This window comes from Emericellopsis atlantica (genome assembly GCF_019669845.1).
Source record: "Emericellopsis atlantica unplaced genomic scaffold F5Z01scaffold_11, whole genome shotgun sequence".
Classification (NCBI taxonomy): Eukaryota; Fungi; Ascomycota; class Sordariomycetes; order Hypocreales; family Bionectriaceae; genus Emericellopsis; species Emericellopsis atlantica.
The window spans coordinates 598,631-612,235 of record NW_025764713.1 but is presented as its reverse complement, the minus strand read 5'-3'; the positions used below and the strand labels follow the sequence as shown (position 1 = coordinate 612,235).

General features: G+C 49.5%; 4 protein-coding genes across 4 annotated transcripts; 2 read left to right on the top strand and 2 right to left on the bottom strand.

Moving 5' to 3' along the window:
- Positions 1 to 232: 232 nt before the first annotated feature.
- On the top strand, positions 233 to 1,793 carry F5Z01DRAFT_686326 (uncharacterized protein; the record flags this gene model as incomplete). Its single annotated transcript, XM_046265981.1, has 3 exons — positions 233 to 310; positions 400 to 1,189; positions 1,257 to 1,793. 3 exons carry the CDS (start codon positions 233 to 235, stop codon positions 1,634 to 1,636), a joined length of 1,248 nt encoding a protein of 415 aa, XP_046119015.1. The 3' UTR covers positions 1,637 to 1,793.
- Positions 1,767 to 2,726, bottom strand: F5Z01DRAFT_74326 (uncharacterized protein). The gene has a single exon (XM_046266892.1). It carries the CDS (start codon positions 2,593 to 2,595, stop codon positions 1,897 to 1,899), a length of 699 nt encoding a protein of 232 aa, XP_046119014.1. The 5' UTR covers positions 2,596 to 2,726; the 3' UTR covers positions 1,767 to 1,896.
- A 1,334-nt stretch (positions 2,727 to 4,060) lies between these two features.
- Positions 4,061 to 7,922, bottom strand: F5Z01DRAFT_635960 (uncharacterized protein; the record flags this gene model as incomplete). Its single annotated transcript, XM_046262180.1, has 5 exons — positions 4,061 to 5,400; positions 5,474 to 5,904; positions 5,969 to 6,211; positions 6,264 to 6,414; positions 6,443 to 7,922. The coding sequence occupies 5 exons, from the start codon at positions 7,920 to 7,922 to the stop codon at positions 4,061 to 4,063; spliced, it is 3,645 nt and encodes a 1,214-aa protein (XP_046119013.1).
- Positions 7,923 to 8,216: 294 nt separating this feature from the next.
- On the top strand, positions 8,217 to 12,599 carry F5Z01DRAFT_653927 (SNF2 family N-terminal domain-containing protein). The gene is made up of 12 exons (XM_046263390.1): positions 8,217 to 9,126; positions 9,173 to 9,783; positions 9,844 to 9,954; positions 10,028 to 10,100; positions 10,147 to 10,273; positions 10,337 to 10,367; positions 10,423 to 10,592; positions 10,661 to 11,558; positions 11,615 to 11,800; positions 11,860 to 12,010; positions 12,075 to 12,173; positions 12,226 to 12,599. The coding sequence occupies exons 1-12, from the start codon at positions 8,689 to 8,691 to the stop codon at positions 12,247 to 12,249; spliced, it is 2,919 nt and encodes a 972-aa protein (XP_046119012.1). The 5' UTR covers positions 8,217 to 8,688; the 3' UTR covers positions 12,250 to 12,599.
- The last annotated feature ends 1,006 nt before the right edge of the window (positions 12,600 to 13,605 follow it).

Here is a 13,605-nt window from a genome sequence, read left to right as displayed (position 1 = left end):
TGCACGTTGGTTGCAACATTGATCGGGGGGAGACTACATGTAGGCTGTTGCAGCACGAGTCGGCGTTCAGCTGAGTGTGAATCCTTCGAAAAGACACACTCCCGGTCGCCCACTGACCCGGCCGGGCCGGACAAGACTCTTTCTCTTCATCCTATTCTTGCAATTTGGCCACTGAGTCCGGAACTCATTACTCATTTGAAACAAATACCATCCACTGAGTGTAACCGCGGTGATGGCCTTGATCCATCGTAACCCAGTGGCCGAACCACAAATTGACGATTTGCCGACAAACACAATTGACCCAAATCTTGTAAGAGGTGACACCGAAGCTTCATCGAGCCACGACTTCGGAGCCAAAGTTCTGCAGATGACAAGATGAGGTACTGAATTACAAAATAGGTACCAACGATAACATCGACTACCACCTCTCCAGATATCGCCGCTCCTGCGGCGGCGCAACCCACCGTACTAGCAACCTCACAGACACTTGAGACCTCATTGGCATTATCACCATCGTCAGTTGATTCAGCAATCACCGGGATACCTTTGGGTCATTCGTCAACGATCTCACCAACTTCAACTCCCACTTCGCGATCGACACATGAAACTTCAAGTCCTTCTGCTACAGAAGCTGGAGGCACAGTCTCTCCAGCCGAGGCTGGTGGTATTGCGGTGGGCGCTGCAGTTGGCGGTGCGATCCTTGCGGTTTTAGTTTTGCTTGCTTTCCCCCGGCTCAGAAGACATCGACGCGATCGAACAGAGGCTTCTCCTTTGTTTGCAGAAGAAGAGAAAAAGAATATACCCCGAGTCGACAGCGTACTTGATCACCTGCCACAGGGGTTCGCAGATGAGACCTTCCGCCAGAAACTCGGGAAGCTCAGCACAGACATCAAGAATTTCGTGGACAGCTTCTTCAACGAGGCGCATCTCCAGCTGGACGCTTCGACTGAGGCAAGCCTCCAAACCCTCGCTGGTCCACCAGTCACTGCGTCATCATGGTCGGCCGCTTTTCTCAACGACAAAACACGACGTTGTGTCATTCGCTTACTCATAGCTCAACTTCTCTTCAAGAGTATCCATCCCCAAAATGATACCGATGTCAACCTACTACCTCACCAGCTGTTGGCTGCTTACCAAATCTTCCAGAAAGGACCACAAAATAGCAAGAGAGAACGTGGATTTGGATCAGGTACGTCGATTCTCTATATTTCATCTCAAAAGAGACTCTCTGAGTACGCTGCTGACCTTGACCCAAGACATACCTAGCCGCAAAACGCTGTTGGTGCTATGGCGCCAGATTTCTAGCCATCTCTTCCCCGCAGAGCTGAGAATAGAGCAAAATCATGCAGAAGTTGGCAAGATCGCATATGCGCTAGCTCCGCTCCACCCAGACACGCATGGTAGCTTCCATCGTATTCTCGAGAGCCTAGTTCAAGACGCGGGTCAGCTGGGGCTCGAGCTTTTCGCGGATGCACATGAGTGGGAACCGATATGGACTCAATCACACAACAACGTCAATGGGGCCATGGTGGTGTTTCCCGGCGTGCAACTTTCTCGCAGGAGCACCGGTGGAGAGCAACACCACGACGATATGGAAATCAAGGTCACCCTAACTTCATGTATTGTAGAGTACTGAGCAGAGAAACGGATACTACCGCATGGAGATGGACACTCGGGACTCCAACTTGAGTAATGTGCGCTTCGATAGATTTCACCGAGTAGAGCTAGCTCCTCCTTTCAACCAGTATTGACTGACCCCTTTTATACTATTGAAGAACCCCAAACCGCATCGGCTATGAACCCTTTTCTGTAATGTTCGAGGAGTCAAGCTCCGGCAGATTAGCTGTCCCGAAATCTTGAGGAGTTTTAAGACTGCCTTGGGCTTGATTTCAAGATTCAGCCTGAGCTCAGAGTCGATGATCGCATGGTAGGTGTGCACTCACCTCTTTGAGCGTATGCCGCCCCATTACTTCGATTGAGCCTGCCAATGTCGGAACAGAGAGAAAACTTCTCGTTGCTTGTAGCCTCAGATGAGCCCAGAGTAGAAACGAACGACGTCTGACGAGAAACAGAAGGCCATGACGGCGCAGGGCGTTGGCTTGAGGCGCGTCCTAGGTCGCCACTTGACATTGGTGACCAGGAGGGGCGGGCCACATATGTTCCAGCTTGGAAAACCATCATATGCATAGCGCTGATAGCGGCCAGGAGCGTCGCGTGGGAGTAATTCAATGATCTTTCTTGATCCGCGAGTTTGTCGTAATTCTTCAAAAGGTACTCTAGTCTAGCATCCAGCTTGGACTCGTTGCCGGCGCCTCGGAGGATGAGCTGGCCAAGTTCATCGAGGGCTCTCAAGGTGGAATCGATCGCATTGGAAGACCATTTCCGATAGAATTCGGGACAGTGTTCGAAGAGTCTGGCACCGTCAGCTCGACAGCGCAGAGCATGCTCGACGTCCTCTGCCACCTGCTCCACCAGTCGTACGAATATTCTCGAGCAGTCTGGGACGCATTTGAGGTCAACAGCGAATTGGACCAAGCGAAATGTAGCGAATATGCTGGTGTAGGCGCTTTCGGAAATGAGGGACTCTAGAGGCATTGTTTGTATAGGCCATGGATGAAAAGCACACGATGAGATCAGTTGCTGGATGGATCACTGTGATCTTCGACGCCGGTGGAGAAGTCCGCACTTTGAAAACCGCAGCCGCTCTCTCGTCACCATTCTCGGAGAATGAACTACGGTTGAGATTGCAGTCATTTTGTGGAGGCTTCTGCCTGAAGAAGACTAGACTCAAGACATCCCTGTAATCCAGCGCGCAAACAAACTCTGGTTGCAATGCGACCACGCCATGCAGATACGTATGCGTCTTCTGGGGCCTATTGCCCACGGGGCCCCCACGGGCTATTCAGTATCTTCGTCGGCTGACCAGGGCTGCCACTTATCGTCATTTCGACTTGTAGCAGCTGGAGAAAATGGATCTTGCGGCGAGAGACTTTGTCTACGGCAGCTCGGTTGGCATGTGATCTTTGTGTCTCGTTGAGAACGTAAAAGAGGAGTCTTTGAAGCGGGGAAATGCTGTCACGGGTGGGGTGTGAAGTTTGTCCAATTGGGAAGACCTCGTGACGACGCAATACGATAGGCGCGTTGTGATGGAACTATTTCGGCCAATGGAGCAGTGGCCACGGACGGAGCTGGCCGATCCGCATGTTTCATATTATGCTGTTGGTCGTTGCTGTATGTAAAGTCCCACTCCAACTTGTGCCCAACCAGCCTCTACAGGAGGCGGGGGTTTCCGCAGCCAGAGAAGGAGATAATGCAGCTCGAGTTGAAAAGAAGTACGGAGGACTACCGGTTAATTCTGATTACAACCGGCTTCAGCCGCTTAGGTGTCCGTGCTAGGCACCTTGGAGTAAATGTCCCAAGGTCGTCGGGAATGAACCGTCCAATTACGAGCAAGCTACGCCGATCATCTGGCTTGCAATTCTCATTGCCATACAACAAACATCAGCATCTTTGAAGCATTCCCAATCTACTGCTCTGAGATCGTCCTCAAGCTGCTCCTCCCAGCGATTCCCAACGACCATACTTGTGACTCCCACAGTGGAGGCAACAATGTCAAGCTACTCCAACACTTGACGAATGGTAGTGGGAGGAAAATGCTGTATGCGGGCAACTCCTAGACAATGTGCCTCTGACCGCGGTCGCGGGAACGGGCATCTTGCTCGGGGAGACGTCTGACGTACTGGGCGCGCTCAATAATGAAGGGACCAATCTTCAGCAGCTCAATGAGCCGTTGCCCTTGGCTAGCTCCGAGGGGAAGGTCTACGAAACGCCTGACTTGAAGTCCGTGTTGCAGGTTTTTAGCCACCTATAACAATAGAAGGCCCGTATAAGAGGATATTCGCATTGGAATATCTAAAGATCTGAAAGCCTTTTATCAGAGACATAGTTGCAAAGCTCAACATGTTGATAAATAGCTACTGCATGTATACACTCATTGACTGCCCCTACGTCGGCGTCTGTCCCTAGCCTGCTGTAGCAATCTCTCATGCGGCACCGTCTCCTATTTTAGCCTTGTTTCTTCTGCCTCCATCCATATCTTAGCGTTACGCTTAGCAAGTTCCTCCCATGTCTCATCTAACTTCCTCCAAATATTCTTGGCCCCCTCGCAATCCGCGAGATTGATATATTCATGTTTCCTGTTAATCAGTTTGTCGGTATTTGTGGATGGCGTGAAAGGTGTTTCGCCATATACACCCCGCTTCAAGAAGCTAAGCACGGATCGAGAGTTTCCCTTGGTAGCTTTTTCGAAGGGACATGCGCCGTTTTCCAGAAGAAACTTCATAAACATGGCTGTTTCACTTGAAATCGGCTTTCTTGCGGCATAGCGTAGAGCTGACATACCGGAACTGGTATTCTCAGACGGACCTTTGGGATAGTCAACATCAGCACCGAGCTTGATGAGAGTTCGTGCCAATGGGATCGAAAAGGTCGATTTGGCGACATTGACCAGAGCAGCTGACAAAGTTTTCTGTTTCACTCTGTCATTCCGAAACAAGTGCTTCCATATTTCCCCCAGTCTTTCCTCTGTGATAGCATTCTTCGTTTTCTTGATGACGGTTGATTTGAATAGAGCCTCTAGTGGGTCCACCCCGCTCCTCTGAACACGAATTGTGAGAAGATATTCCTTGAAGTGGGAATAAACCTCGGTGGAATTGGTATGCAGCATAGGCACGACCAGTTTCGAAAGGTCGTCCTGATTCGACTTTCGGAGCGCCCACTTGACTATATCCACGTCGCCTGATTCCACTGCTGCTATCACCAAGTCTGTGTGAAGGTGCTTCCAATCCTCAGGAATGAGTAGCCGAACCATTGGATAGGACCCTTTCTCGACTGCTATTAGTGACGCTGCCGTACGAATAGTCGACCCTAGGCTTTCGCAGACAGGAAGCGCCAGAAGACGTTTTATGCCATCGATGTCCTCGTCTGCCACAAGTCGAAAAAGAAGCGGTTGAATCTCATCTTTTTCCAGCCCGTCCAAATCTCCGGGTTGGGTTTCCTCCCTCATATGACGCTCAAGCCAGTGCGTCTCTCGGTTCTTCTTAGAAGTGAAGCCAATGTTTCGAAATTCACAGGCTGCATTGGTGCATTTCCAAGGCCTGTAATGGCATAGATAATGGTTGCATCGGTCTATGTCTGACTCGAATCCGAGACGGTTACTCTCGCAGAAGACAAAGTGGCATTTGTAGAGGCGACCACCATAGTTCCTCTGCAGTTTAGCGCATTGGCCACCGCAGTCAGCGTTGTGGAAAGCTCGAGAACAGACTAAATCATTGAAGAGTTTCTGAACCCGGACTAGCATTTTTGACGTAGTTAATGGATCTAAGTCAACCCAGTCATGGCCTGTAGAGACAGGATTAGCCGAGTTTCCGAATAGTATCTGGTGGTTGTATCCCGAGGGACAATGTAGACCTACTTTCCGTTCGATTCCAGTCTGGCACTTTCTCGTTGTGACGAAACCGCAGAGATGCCCCAAGCATATTATGACCTTCTGATGAGTTCATCGCCAGGGTCTCATTGATGCATGGCGGTCTCGAGGAGTCTGCTTCATCTTCATACTGGTCATTCTCCGCTTGCCGGGCCAAATCTGTCAGCATCCTGTTGAACTTGGGATATATGTTGTTATCATCAATGTCCCGTACAATAGGAAGGGCTAAGGTGTGCCAATTGCTCGCAAAATATTCTAGAAGGCGATATTTCCCCGACAAGAGATTTCGCTTTATGTCCAAATCGGAGAGTTCAACGCTTAAATCCTGCGAACTTAGGTAGGAGAGGCCCCATAGAGCCATTTTAAGCTTGGCTTGTTTTGCTTCAATAGAATTATTGAGCTCTTTGGTAAGGAAGTGACTGATAGTTTATATTAGAATCCCCACATGCCATAGGTGAAGTTTAAGAAGAAGAGAAAGCTTACCTTTTGGCCGTGACGTGAATAAACTGTGGCCAACCATCTATGACCTCGATGATGGGACCGCAAAGCCTGACGAAATTGAGTGAAGTTGCACTTGGAAGCGCTTCGCCAGCACTAGTTCCCAGGAGTATGACCTGTTCCAACTCGAGAGCTGTGAGGCGAGTCGGGGAGCATGCAATCCAGAGAAAAATATTCCGACATTTGTTTTGATTGTTTGGATTGATGCGCTGGAAGATTCGTTCATATCTGATTGAAATTGTGAGTATAAATAATAAGGGGTTGGTGTAACTGGACTTACGCTTCGTTTAATTCAGTCGGAAGACATCTGAACACCTGGCGAATTTCTTCGATACCATGTAGGTTATCTAGGAGACCCATCATAATACGTGCATAAAGAAACATTCCTTTTCCACGCAAATCGTTAGCCCTGCATGTTTGTATGACGGTGCCTGGCCCATCCGACAAGAGTTTACTTACCCTTAGCGTACGCTGATAGATCTGCCAGGAGGCGAACTATCTCTGATTGGGAGTCGGTGTCGTCGCAGTGTTCATCCATCCATCTCCCTAGCCTGTCGTTAATGTATGTCTGAATGGCCCCTTGGTTTTTCTGATCTACACGAATATCCTTTGCTTTGAGCTTGAGAACCTGCTCGATATCGTGCACATCTCTGCTCGAAATGAGGACCTTGAGCTCCTTGCAGACCTTGCAGATCATTTCTAGATTTTGTAAGAGTATCTGGCGCTCAATCTCCTTGATCTCGTCAAGCCCGTCGATGATGATATATGCCGGCCCAGCCGACATGAGTAAGGACTTAAGCAAGTTTGCCGCATATTTGGTGTTGCCCTGTAACTCTCGCTCGCTTGCTTCCACCAAGACAGTCCTGAAAGCCGCATTATTCGTCGCGGCCTGGAATATCAATGTTTGAATAGATGAAAGCGCCGTTTCATCCGGATTCTCCTGGCTAGCGAATGCGAATAGCACCTGATTGCTTTTCTTGACGTGATTGATAGCCGCCGCCGCAAGATATGTCTTGCCAGCCCCAAGAATTCCATGCAACCATAGCCAAGTCGAGTCGCGTTTAGAGACATCGAGCCAATGATTGAATTTGGGGTCGCGAAGCAACCAATTCACTGAACCGGGGTGACATCTGTTGCTCAGTCCATCCAGCTCCTTATCGTACAGTACTGGAGCGATGCGAGACCTCAAGCCATGGAACTTCCGCGTCTCTTGTTCCTCGTCATCTTTTTTACTCTTCACCAGCGCTTCATCCCTGGCCTTCTTTGCCTCTTCAATTTCAAGGAAAGTCACCTCCTTTTTCAAAAGGCGTCCGTGCTTTTCGAGATTCTCGACGACGACACGGAGTTCCTTCTTCTTGGCCGCCCACGCTATTTCAAAGGCTTTGTCCGCCTTTTCGATTACTTTGTTCCGAACCCGGGCGAGTAAGCCGCGCGCAGGCGAGCACCATTTGCCGAAGAACTTCAAGACCGCAGCATAAAAGTCAAGGATATCCTGGAGGAATAGAACATGGACGGATCGGACTGCCTGATTCTCGTTGAAAAGGCTGGCCATTGAAGCAAAGCGTGGCAGCGCCTGCGCAATCATTTCAGTTGCATCTACCACGGAGTCCACGGCCTCATAAAATTCAGATGACCATAGAAGCAGGAGACGAATTGGACCCCATATAAGAGCGAGTAGGTCGGGTTTGATTTGGACGTAGGTGTCAAAAACACAGGCGAAGTCTTTGAGGCGAAGTATGAATGGCTCGAGGCGTCCCATGCCCCGCATTCCTAGACTAGAGGCTGCATCTTCTTGTGCTTTCTTAATCAGTTTTGTGACTTCGTCAGATCCAGTCGTCTGAAGTACTCTCTCGTAGATATCCGGGTCACCGACACTTTCTTTGAACCGTCGCTTTGCTATTTCGAAATCAGCGTTAATAAAATCAGACGTGGTAGGCATTTTGGTATCGTCAGTCGGCCTGTAGGAGTGTGTGCTATGCTCTTCGGACAATGTCGAAAAGCTCGCTGCCCTGCCGCTGGCCTTATCTACCTTATAACTGGTATCCATCGGACTTGCCGTAAGAGTAGGCAGATGGAAGTGGGCCGCAGCGCCAGTCCAGCCGGGGAGCGCCTTCCAAGTTCCAAGCGCCAGACTAAGTGGGGGGAATCTGCGGGACCGGGGAGACCCATGCCTTCCGTACAGATCACAGACCACCTGACTGACTACCAATGGTATAACTCCGAGTGCTACATTCGCATCACCGATGCTATCTCGCGACAAATAAACCGGGTATACATACATGTCGCCGGAGGTCAATTCCTGAAGACTCGATCCCAGCTCTCCCTCCTACGATGGTGCTCCGTATTCTGTGCAAAGATTGATCAGTTCTCGGTCGGACGCGTGGCCGGGGGGGTAGAGGGTGGTACGCATGGGTCAAGGCGCATGAGCAACAACCAACACAACCAACAGCAAAGGCCCAGTTGACCGACTCTTGCATGGCACGAAGGAATCTCGTCACATCATTTGCATGTATTGTGATTTCAGCTACCGCAGTTGTCTTCAATAACCTTAGCTCATCGCCACTGGCCCTTTGTTGCCCCGTCGGCCCGCAGCTCGCAGTCCTCAACACACCTTTCTCGTACTCTGAACTCATGACACCAAGTTATTAAACTGCAATCAAATTTCAAAAACGGGCTCAAATGTGTGCGCAGATGCGACTGTCGCAATGAGTTCGCCAGGGAAGAGACCCAACAATGGCCTCTACCCAGAGGCACGAATGTTGAACAAGAAGCCCAAGCTCTCCGCAAGCGGCCCGAATTTTTCTGCCGACTGTGGCACCCGTGTGTTCACTCAGCCATCCATCCCAATTATTGACCTCACTGGAGACGATGATGACGAGCCTCAACTCGCGCAGCAGGCGGAAAAGGCGAATGTGAACCCTGAGTTCTTAAGCGCGAAAAGCACTGCGGCGCAGAGAACCTCACCGATGCTAGTCGACTTTACTGATGATTCCACGGATGCCGAGTCTTCTCAAACACCGTCCTCGCAAGGTCTTACGGAAGAGTATGCCAAGCTTCAGTTAGCGGAAACAGAGGATGAAGCTCAGAGCAAACGTGCAATAAACCCATACGTGCAAAAATCAGGGCCCGCCTGCTTCGGTTTGGTAGGCATTCGATCTCTTCTCGTCCGGTCTTGTTAACATATTTCAGCTTTTGATAGAAGCAACATCTACTGGTGCTGTCGACTTGCCTCCCGAATGCACGCCAGCCACCCTGAGCTATGAAGGTGCGTTGGTCAGGGTACACATAGACGGCATGAGTACCCGGGCCGCCATTTTCATAGACGAAACGCTGCCCGCAGTCATTCGGAACTACTCAGTCACGTTGAATGCCACTATATGTGGGAAGAAGTCAAACCCCATTGCTGGTAGAGGCGCAGGCTCCAAGACTAGAACTCGGGGCCCACGAATCTGCCACATTCGGGTTACAGTCTACGGGATTCTCGAGGAGAAAGATGAAGTTGGGACTGCACTCATGAGTGGCAAGCTCTTTCTACAACACCCATGCCCGTCAGAGTTTGATGCGACCATCAAATACTTCAATCCGCAGTATTTCCTTTTGCCTGGTGAGGAAATGCCCTCGATAGAATCTGTCAACACGGTACCATGCTGTGAGGTTACAGGTACTCGGGAACCACTTGGAGAAGCAGAGCGCAGTCAAGTCTTGAGAATATTCGACTCCACCTACACTGCTGATGCAGACTTGGATCAACTGAGGGGCAGGCTCACGCCAAGTCCTCGTCTACGTACAGACCTGAAAAAGTATGGCAATTGTGACCTGTGGGACATTTTGGACAACAATTCTGATACTGTGATATTCAGACATCAACTTGAAGCTCTTGCCATGATGATCGAAAAAGAGACTGGGGCCTACACTACCGCGAGGTTTCCTACGCTCTGGGAAAGAGTTGCAACCCCGGGCGGGCTCATCCGGTAAGCCCCTACCAAGCTCATGTCTCTCATCGTATGCCACGAAGTGAATTGCTGACCCTTGGCTCGTTTACAGGTATCAGCACGTCGTGACGAAAAAATACGAAATTGAGCCGCCGCCCTATGTAGGTGGCGGTGTACTTGCTGATGTGAGTTGATCTTACATAAAGGAAACTCTGATCTAATAAGTATAAGGAAATGGGCTTAGGAAAAACTCTTTCAAGCCTCTCCTTGATTTGCCATTCCCTTGACCTGATCACCAACACCACGGCGAACACACAACATGAACCAAGAGGCACTCTGGTGGTAACACCAATGTCAAGTAAGGCACACCATATACTATCGACATATCTTCGGACAGAAGAAGCTGACGAAGGGACTATAGCAATATATGAATGGGAGAGACAGATCGAAACGTGAGTTTTCTATCCTATTAAAGAATGTCTACCTAGTCTTATTCACTATGGATAGTCATATTAAAGCCAAGCATTATCTGTATCATGGCACAAGGCGTCAAGATTTGGCTAATAGTATCGACGATTATGATATTGTCCTAACAACATACGAAACCTTGCGATCTAAATGGAACGGAGAAGGACCGTTATTTAAGCAAAAGTGGTTGAGGTTGATACTCGACGAAGGTATGCCTAGTCTCGTTTTCGATCCCATCCTATTCTTCTCACCATTAACGTGACTCTATCCTGGGTAGCGCATAAGATCCGGAACCGAGCATCTCAGCTGTTTACTGTGTTGTGTGAAGTTTCAGCTAAACATCGCTGGTGTCTCACCGGAACACCCATACAGAACAGCCTCGACGACTACGGTGCATTGTTATCCTTCATTCGTGTGCCTCAGCTCTCTACGAAGCATGACTTCGAAAGATTGATCATGCGGCCAGTCAAATCGAAGAAGCCACACAGCCTGCCGATGCTCAGGAAACTTGTGGCTGCGACCTGTCTGAGGAGGACAAAAGCTAAGCATGCCTCCACACTCGGCTTGCCAAGCAAGGAGGTGCTGGTCGAACCGGTCGAGATGAATGCTGAAGAGAGAAAAGTCTACGACTTCTTCAAGCGACACATGTATCTACTCGCAATCCCCAGCAAGAAGGCCTCCAACTCAAAAAAGGGTAGGCAGGTCAAGGCGTCTAGAAGCAGTGCCAACGTGCTACTTCTCATTGGTCTTCTACGATTGATTTGTAACCACGGGGAGGATCTCCTCACCAAGAACGCTCAAAAGGCGTGGAAGAGCCAGAACACCAGCTTCATTACTTGGGAAACGCTAGAATCTGCCTTGAAGCGATGTTCTTCTTGTGGTTGTGGAATCGACGACCAAGAACCTGGCGAACAAATGGCTGGAGAACTTGCCTGCGGGCATCTCATCTGCTATAGATGTTTTCCGGAAGCGCAGACTTCAGAAGACACCGTTTCTTGCCCAAGATGTCAGAGGTCTTCTGATCGAGACACAGGAATATCTGCAGCCGAGACAGAGGTTGGGTTCAGTTCCACACAACGACGCCGCCCATCTGCCAAGGTTCAAGCTCTGCTCAAGAACTTGGCCAAAGATCGATCCGACGCAGAGTCCAAGGCTGAGAAAGCCCCCCCCAAAAGGTGGACAAAATTCCGCCGTTTCCGCTATCTTCACACCATCGCTAACCTTGATGCAGCGTGATTTTCAGCTACTGGACCAAAATGCTGGACCTTATAGAGATTGCTCTCAATGACCATGAATTGAAATTCTGTCGGATCGATGGGCAATCGTCCCTTCCACAGAGGAGAAAGGCGATAGAGAAATTCAACAGTGACTCAACGCACAACATCATGTTGGCGAGCATAGGAGGTGCTGGCGAAGGGTGAGCCACCAAGTTCTCTTATGTTAGCGTTATTTTATATATGGCTAACCAAAACTCAGCATCGATCTTATCGCTACCAATACCGTTCACATTGTAGAGCCCCATTGGAATCCTATGGCAGAGGCCCAGGCTAAGGATCGTGTTCATCGGATTGGACAGCAGCAGGCCGTGACAGTATACAAATACATTGTCGAGGACTCAATTAAAGTTGTAAGTAAATTACCAACACGATGCTGCTCTGGTATGTGCGAGCGTGCTTAAACGAATGTGATAGTACGTAAAAGGAGTCCAGAAGGACAAGTTACAGCTAGTTCAGGAGTCTTTGTCGTCCTTGGAGTCGACAACACAGGAACTGGAAGATACACAGTGGAAGGTTTGTTTCTTTTCTTGATGACGATTAGACTTTATACTGACATTAATCTTAGAAGCTTTTAGAATTCTTGCAATAGGATAAAAGTTGTCAGAGAAGAGCTCAAGGGAGAGGTTAACATGGTCTGGTTAGGGATTACAACCAAGTTTTTAAGACTAGTTTTCGTGAATTCATTTTACTATTAGGAGCAGAAGGCCATCGGTTATTCAGTGTAGTGGTGCAAATATAACTGTCAGCCAGCTGCTGATCTAGTACACAAGGTTCAGGGTGCGAGAGGGTCACGGAATGCTTCAATTCGTACGCAAAGGGCAGCAGTGTCGGTGGGCTGCAACGGAAGAAGTAAAGTGTGTCGCCCACGCCTTGGCGGACATCCACAACCCATGGCATGGCAGCGTCCTAAGACCAAGGACACGCCTCAGAATATATAATACAAAATACAAAACTGTCCCAAGCTGGCGGGCAGCGCAAGTCAGCAGGTTTTTGCGGATGCTTTCGGGCCATACAACCAGCCTCCGATTTTTCACTTTGTGTATATCTAGATGACTGGCGCTAGGAACAGTACATTACATCTCAACAAAATGTGGCCGCCAGAATCATACACTTCAGGTTAGGCCTAGCCAGTATGCTAAAACTGCTTCAGAGTTATTGCGACTGCTCGTCCTGGATACTTCAAAAAGTAGTCGTGGGTCATCACTCGACCAAACACGAGGATCCCAACCACACGGGGGGCAGCGATACTTCGTAGATCGCCATACGCTGTTTGAGAACAGCTCAAAGGCCTTACTACTAGCACCGCGGGAATAGCAGGAACAGGCTAGCGTAGTAGCAGCGCTGTTGCTGTCAATTTCATCTGGTGACTGGTCGCAATCCATGAACCACACTTTCCAGGTCGTGACACTGGTAAATACCTGGGCCAGGGCCTACACGACTGAACTACTACTGAGTACATACGCTTTTACGATCGCACGGACGGGCTCTGTGGCCCTGGAGGTGGGCAGCGCTCTGACATACCCGGTGGACGGGCCGAGCCTCTCCGACATGATCTGCGTGCAGGATGGAGTGCCGACAAGTATGTTCTGCTTCTCGCCGTTACTCAGTACATGGGCTTCGTCGATGGTACCGTTGCGGGGGACCGTGGGTCTTTGGTCGCATTCATAATGTATTCCTTCGCCGTGTGATATTCTGTGCTATCCACAATCTCACTTTGTTGCCTGACGAGCCACCATTCCCTTCGAAAGGAGCGCAATTTTCGTCGGAGCTTGATTCGTTAGAGTATTGGCTGCGTTGACTGTTTATCTCACTATTATTCCACAAACTCTTGAATATCAGTATCTACGCGCAGTATATTACATTATCTATCCTCTGGTTTTGTGAGCCATACCTACAGTGGATATAGAGACTGCTGTTAGCTTCAGTCGTTACATACGACCATACC

Excerpts from the sequence above, each read along its gene's own strand:
- F5Z01DRAFT_653927 (XM_046263390.1), top strand. The coding sequence starts at position 8,689 with ATGAGTTCGCCAGGGAAGAGACCCAACAATGGCCTCTACCCAGAGGCA. Across the intron at positions 9,784-9,843 it reads CTACGTACAGACCTGAAAAA|ACATCAACTTGAAGCTCTTG; the intron begins GTATGGCAATTG and ends TGTGATATTCAG. Across the intron at positions 10,593-10,660 it reads GAGGTTGATACTCGACGAAG|CGCATAAGATCCGGAACCGA; the intron begins GTATGCCTAGTC and ends TATCCTGGGTAG.
- F5Z01DRAFT_74326 (XM_046266892.1), bottom strand. The coding sequence starts at position 2,595 with ATGCCTCTAGAGTCCCTCATTTCCGAAAGCGCCTACACCAGCATATTC.